General features: G+C 37.1%; 1 protein-coding gene across 1 annotated transcript; it reads left to right on the forward strand.

Moving 5' to 3' along the window:
* Positions 1–1,342: 1,342 nt before the first annotated feature.
* On the forward strand, positions 1,343–3,982 carry LOC146453002 (C-type lectin domain family 4 member E-like). Its single transcript, XM_085097153.1, has 3 exons — positions 1,343–1,738; positions 1,889–2,006; positions 2,633–3,982. The coding sequence occupies exons 1-3, from the start codon at positions 1,448–1,450 to the stop codon at positions 3,055–3,057; spliced, it is 834 nt and encodes a 277-aa protein (XP_084953279.1). The 5' UTR covers positions 1,343–1,447; the 3' UTR covers positions 3,058–3,982.
* The last annotated feature ends 2,999 nt before the right edge of the window (positions 3,983–6,981 follow it).

Consider the following 6,981-nt stretch of genomic DNA (forward strand, 5'->3'; position numbering starts at 1 on the left):
CTTTTTCTTCCTTTTTTCTTAATAAGAAAAGCATATCTTCCAACAGGATGTAAGGCACCATGGTGCAAAATGGTACCGATCGCAGTGCTTTAAAAATCTGAAAATGATTCGATTGTTTAACGTTTTGCAAGACGTGCTTACAAATATTCCATTTTTTCTTCCTTTGTTTACATAAAATGAAAATAATGTTAAAATAATTAGATCCTTAGTAGGTAAAGACAAACAGCGAAAACATTGAGTTAGCCAGTAGTACGTATCCGGCGCCAAAACGCAAACCAAATGCAAGTAATTCAAATTTTATTTTTCCTGAATATCAAGCAGGTTCAATTCATTTCTCAAAAGTAAAAAAGGAGACTTTTCTAACAAGCACAAATGACCAAAATTAGTTGAACGTCTTCTTGCGTGAGAGAATAAAAATAAATTATGAAAAAATTAATTATGGCACTGTAAAGTCCATCTTAGTTTTGTTTGGGTGCTTATTGAGCGTTTTGGAACAAGAAATCTTAAAATTATCAAAGTTTTCTCTTCCTGTGCTAGTACAAAACAAAAAGTTAGTATAATAAAACATCTTAGTCACTAGTGAAAATAATAAATAAAACAAAAGGATTGTAGCCAACACGCTGAGTATGTGGCTAACAGCCGACCAAAAGTGATACCTCTGTAGGATGGTAATTTTACTGTCTGTTATCAGAAGCCAGGCATCTTGCGGGGACACTCACTCAATATTTGAATAAAAAAAAAACATACTTCAAATATTGTTTACTGTTTCTAAAGTCCTGTTTTCAACATCCAGCCTTCATAAGCGATTTTTTTTGCAGGCTAACGCAGGTTGATCTGTTCGCATTCTTTAGCTGAATTCCCAGAAAAAAAAAAAAAAGTCCCAGAATTTTTGTTCTGTTTGAAAGAATTCCCTATTCCGTATTTTCCTTTGTCTTTCCGAGTTTGCCAGCTGGTTCTATTTTGCTCTCTTTACGAAAGTTTTCGTCCCTTCGTTATCATTTCTTTGATGCCGTTCTTTACCACTAAACTTATATAATATACCGGCGCGTGAGATCAGTATAAAATAGTGAGTACAGCAGAGTGAGCAGACTGCAAAAATCAATTGGGTTGTTTATACGTTTCATGAATGTCATAATTAGCCTTCATGTTCATAATTCATAAACCTAACGAGTACCTCTTATCTCTTGGCAAGAGATTCTATTTATTCTATTTACAAAAGACCTGTCATAATTAACAAAAGCGAAAATATAGGTTTTGCAGGACATCAATTATTTAACACGGCTTCGGTAGTTGGTTAGCTTAATACTTCAACTATTTATATGGTGGTGTTCCTCCTGTAAAAAGCAGACTTCATCAACTACTCGTTAACTGCACCATAGCTAAGTCTTGTGTGCTGCAAAATCGTTCTAGTGCGATTTGCCTGTTTATCATTTTACATGGATTTCTAATGAATACCACGGTTTTTGCTGGTGAAGAAAATTTTCGATCTGCTAAGTTCGGAACGCGAGTAAACAAGCGACTGCCAGGTCATGTCGTGAAACAGCTTGCGTCACCCAGTTTAATGTCCTGCAGCCAGTCATGTCTTAAAAGCTCGTGGTGTACTTCCACGAACTTTAAAGAGTCTCTGAAGCAAGGCGGAAAAGGAACTTGTGAACTAAACAAGCGCGAGAAAGCTCCTATCGGCGAGGACACTGAGCTCGTTGATCAGCCAGGCGTTAGTTTTTCAATGTTTTTCAAGGTGGTTTCAGGTTGACTTATTTGTACCTAGAATCCTTTGGTCAGTAGTGGAAAGAAAGGAGGCTGTAGTTTGGTTGATGAGTGTATTCAAATGTTGTTGTTGTTAATCACCTGGACATTATCATAAAAAAAAAATGCTTTTATATCGCAGGGATGTGAAATAGCTGGCTGCCGCAACGGAGGTTCTTGCTTGTTTGACAAGAAAAAGGAAACTTTTTCCTGTTCGTGTAAACTGCCCTGGAGTGGCGAAAAATGTGACGTTAAAATGGGTAAGTCATTCTCTTTGTCCATGAAATCGAAACGCTCGAAACGTCAACATAGGAATCTGTTTACGGGTAACAAATTACCTTATTAACTCTGTTGATAAAACAAACATTTGTTTACAATTGTTTACCTAAATCTTCTTTATCAGAACTTTGGTTTTCTAGCTAAAATCTTGGACAGATTGAAATAAAAAATTAAACATCCCTTCCCTCCCCCCCCCCCCCCCGCCCCCCTCAGAAAAATCAATGATGAATTCGCGTGCACAGAAAAATGCGCCCTTTTCTATTATTGAAATGGTTGAGGGGGGAGGGGGGGGGGAGGGTGGGTGGAGGATGGGTCTTTATTTTGCATTTGATCTGTCCAAGATGGTAGGTTAAATTATGGTCAAATTTTCTGTTACCCTCACCTTTGCTCCTCGGTAGAAGTAAGATAGAACATCCTTGAACTAACAGTCGTTGTCCAAATGAGTGGAGTTATTTAGCTCACATCTGTGTTTCTGGGTTCTTAACACATCATCTGGTAACACATCAGCGCACAGAGATAGCTATAGAACGAAAGTCATGAATTTGTAGTTACATCCAAACGAGAAGAGGAAAAAAATAATATTAATCTATTCTATTTTGCTAAGTAGGTTGTCCATCCGACTGGGAATTATTTGGAGTGTCATGTTATTACGTGAACGATACGCCAACCCCAAAATGGAGCGATGCTCGAGCAGTTTGTCAGGGCCTGGGAGGAGACCTCGTTGTAATCAACTCAGGCGAAGAAAACGACTTCGTTTACAAACTGGTAACTGAACAGGAAAAGGTCACACAGGGGAAAGCGTGGATTGGGCTGAAGAGAAACACTGATGACTCAAAGTGGTATTGGGTTGATGGCACCCCACTGGAGGGGCACTACGACAAATGGTCACCAGGTGAACCTAATGACAATGGAGGTAACGAGGATTGCGGCCGCCTAAACGGAGAACTAGGAAATTGGTATGACTTACCGTGCACATTAACGGGAGTTTGGGTTCCGCATAGCCCCACCATTCTTTGCGAAAAGCACCTTTAGACATCCAGTGGCTTCTAATCAAGCAGCTGTGAGCCGGATTCAGGTTACAGCTAGTCGAGGGGCAGCAAGGCGAACTAAACTAAAATGACAAGAGCAGTAATATAATAAGACATTAAGTTTTACCTGTAATTTATAATTACCGTGATTTTTAAAGTTGAAATCAAGTAATGATTAATGCAAACTGCTAAGAAATTAAGCTTTACATACTTATACAGATTTGAAGTATTTCACAATAACTATCTAATATTAAAAGAAGAAGAACCCTTAATTTATAGAATAATAATTTAATGTTATTAAAAAAAGTCCGTAGGTAGTGATTTGAATATAGTCATCTCCTTCCCATTGCAGAAAGTGTCTTTTGACACATTATCTTTCCTCCAACGTTCATTGTCATAGCTTACCGGTATTTGCGACGTTCTCCCGTTTTAATTATCTTTTCTCAGTTAGTGGCACAGGCGAAAAAGAAACCCGAGTTTTCCTAACAACATCTAAACGATGGCCGCCCTATCACTCATCTTTATACTCTACCACTGAGCGAGGTATCGGTGTGTCTCTGTGACTACTAGTCACCAAGATCAATGGGAACTACTTCCGCGAGCCTATCAGAAAATACACTAACTCTTCCACAACCACGCACTGGTTATTTTAAGAGAAGTTTCTCATACAATGGAGCTCACTTGTGGAACAGTTTACCCATAGAATTACGCCAAGCGACCTCGAATTCCCTAACTGATTTTAAGGCTAAATTGATTTGCCACAGTCTTAGGTAGGATTGTAATCACTGCCTCCAAGAAAAGCAGCATTTGTTGTTTTGTACATTTTATTTTATTTTATTTATTGATTTTTTTTTTCGTTTTTACTTTTATAATTCTAGTTAGGCAGATAGATAGTTAGCTGATACTGATAAATATGTAGCTTATGGAACTACTGTGTCTTAATAAAGTATCTATCCAATCCTATCCTATCCTAGATCGAGCTCTTTTGTATTCTTCGGCGGGGGTTTGGTGGGGGGGGGGGGGGGGGGCGTTGGGAGTAGATCCCCCTTTCAAATAACACTTCAAGAAAAGACGGTACGACACGCCCGTTTTCGTTCAGGGCCTTTTTCTCGAAAGTCCCAATTACAGAGTGATTACAGACATGGTACTTGGTCAATGTTTTCATAGAATTACAAGATATTAAAATTTAGTATTCAAAGCTAGCAAAAATTAACTAATGTTAAGAAACATTTATCACCAGACACTTATCGGGCCCGGTAAGTTAGCGGGACTGGTCTCAGTGTAAAGATTTCTCCAAAAATTCAGGAAAGTGCCCTAAAGTGAACAAAAAAATATTAAACAACAAAGTCAATGAACACCAGCAGACCGCACCTAATTTTTTCAGACAAATTTCTGAAAATGTTCTGAAGTTTCAAGGCGTTTGCTCAAACATTAAAAGAACGTAAATGACAACACAAGTCGTAGCAGGTAGAATCTGCCTCCCCTACGGTCGGACAGTTTTTCACAGTCATGATTACAAAGAAAATCTACTTCATTGAACAGGAAAAGCACTGTATAGCTTACACCCAAAGTTTGAAGTTGGGAATTTAAAACGTAGAAGGTGATAATAAACAAAATGACGACAGTTTTCTATGGGCCATGCATAAGAGTATAGGCCATAGAATACTCTCGTCGATTTGCTTTTTACAATAACATGGAAAAAGTACGAGCGGGATTGACTTTATTTCCCGTTAAGAAAGCGCGCGCGTCACGTCTGAGGTTAGTATATACCACGCAAGTGAATATAGTACTATTCACCTCCGAGCAGCCAAGGAGAAACAAGATGGCTTCCCGTTTCGCCACGGTTACTTAAGAGGAAATTATTCCGTTAACGAGGCGGCTGTTAAAAAATAGCAATAATAATAATAATAATAATAATAATAATAATAATAATAATAATAATAATAATAATAATAATAATAATAATGTTAACTTTATTATTTACAAGAATAAAATCTACTAGATACAGTTTGATTCTATTAAAACCTGAGTGATTTAAAATAATAATAATAAATAATATTAATAATAATAATAATAATAATAATAATAATAATAATAATAATAAAAATAATAATAATAATAATAATGATAATGATAATGATAATGATTATAATAATAATAATAATAATAATAATAATAATAATAATAATAATAATAATAATAATAATAATAATAACAAATAGCAAGTTTGGTTTGGCGGCATTAAATGGTAACTTATTTAATCTTTTCAACCTCATATTCTAAGGCGAAAATTGCCGAGCACTAAAATTACACTGAAAATAATGAAACATCTAATATGTTTCAACATTAAAAGTTTTCCTATTTGGTTCTACAAGCGTCCACCGGTCCCCTGTCTGGATCCGCTCAATCAAACATCTGGCCACATCATGGGCATTAATACCAGTGCTCGGAGGAAAATCATCGGCTCCTTCTACCTCACTAAGCAAAATAACCGTCGAATCTCAATTTCATCCAACGGTAAGGTCACTCGCTAGCCAATCATTTTTTTCCATGTATTTTTCAAACTTTAATTTAAGGAGCCGTTACTATATTTTCCTTCAGTATAGCTCTGGCCCTGAGGAAGACTAATTCTATTAGTCGAAATATTGGCCACTAATAAATCTGCCCTTTGCCGTAGTGCCAGCCTCGCATTCAGTTTTGTATTTTCATGTTTCAACAACAAGACGAATTTATTTCACAGAAAAAAAACAATGAAGCAATGACACCGTAGGAACTAAACAAGTGTCTCCAAAAGTTTTTTGTCTGCAAAAAAGTGAGACCATGGATCCATGGTGAGACGGAACTTTCTAAAACAAGAAATCGGTATATTGTCAGAAGTAAAATAATATTTTGGTTCACTAGTTATTCAGCTTGTGCGGTATATACTAAAACAATTATTCACCTCAGTGTCGGTGAAAGTGATGGATATTTACCTCGCCGCTTCGCGGCTCGCTAAATCCCACCACTATTCACCTCCACTACGGTGAATAACTGTTAATTATTTTTATTGTCTGTACTCTCAGAGACAACAACAAAGAGCCAATCAGCGCGCGGGAATCTTGACAGTTATTGTAAGACAAAAATAATTTTCTGAGCAGGCTCAGAAAAGAGGAATAAAACTTCGACCGGTTTCAAATTTTTCCTTAGATAACTTGCGCGAAAGGGAACGTAAAATTATGTAAATTAGAAGAGAGAATTAGGAGGGATTGTGAAGAGCAGGAAAGGTACTCATGTTTCTCGCAGAATAGTAAAATACGCTGCGAATATTCCAGGAATCGTGGAGTATTTTGTCACTTGAAACACTTGATTTTCGAAAACCATTTCGTCCCATGCATTGTTCACCCACCTCGCACCGAACCTGTTCATACCACTAAAAAGGTATCACGGCCATTTTTTTTTTTTAGCTGGAACAAAAATATTCCCAGATCCTAAAGAATGTTATTAAAAACAAGAAGAAACAAAGAAGATAGTGATTGTCTTTCTTTCTTTCTTTCGTTCTCCCTTCTTTTCTTTCTGTCCTTCCTTCCTATCGTTTTTATTCTTTCAAGCAGACGCCTGTTTGCATGAACACCCCGTTAGTCCTTTAAGCAGCAATATCAACATGTCCATTCTCCTTACTCCTCTGTGCTTATTTCTTGTAGCACCAGGTGGAGAATTAAGAACATTTTATCCTTGCTGATTATTTTCATTATTCTCATTGCCTGACTGTTTCACCAGACAGTGATTTGGTAAGGAGAAATTACATGCTGATCTCTATTTGAGTTTAATATGGGGTTGCACTCTACTGGGCTTTTGATTAGGATAGTGTCGAAAACTTCAGCTAAAAATGAGAAAGAAGTTGTTGTCGCCAGAAAGACCCCCCACCCCCCCCCCCCCCCTTCCGCCAGAA

The sequence above is a fragment of the Pavona decussata genome, unplaced genomic scaffold (assembly GCF_977016875.1).
Source record: "Pavona decussata unplaced genomic scaffold, jaPavDecu1.1 SCAFFOLD_354, whole genome shotgun sequence".
NCBI classification, from domain to species: Eukaryota; Metazoa; Cnidaria; class Anthozoa; order Scleractinia; family Agariciidae; genus Pavona; species Pavona decussata.

What these genes read in the sequence shown, in the direction of transcription:
- LOC146453002 (XM_085097153.1), top strand. Translation starts at nt 1,448, where the DNA reads ATGAATACCACGGTTTTTGCTGGTGAAGAAAATTTTCGATCTGCTAAG. An exon ending in GTTTTTCAATGTTTTTCAAG is followed by an intron (nt 1,739 to 1,888) that starts GTGGTTTCAGGT and finishes TTTATATCGCAG; the next exon opens with GGATGTGAAATAGCTGGCTG. An exon ending in AAAATGTGACGTTAAAATGG is followed by an intron (nt 2,007 to 2,632) that starts GTAAGTCATTCT and finishes TTTGCTAAGTAG; the next exon opens with GTTGTCCATCCGACTGGGAA.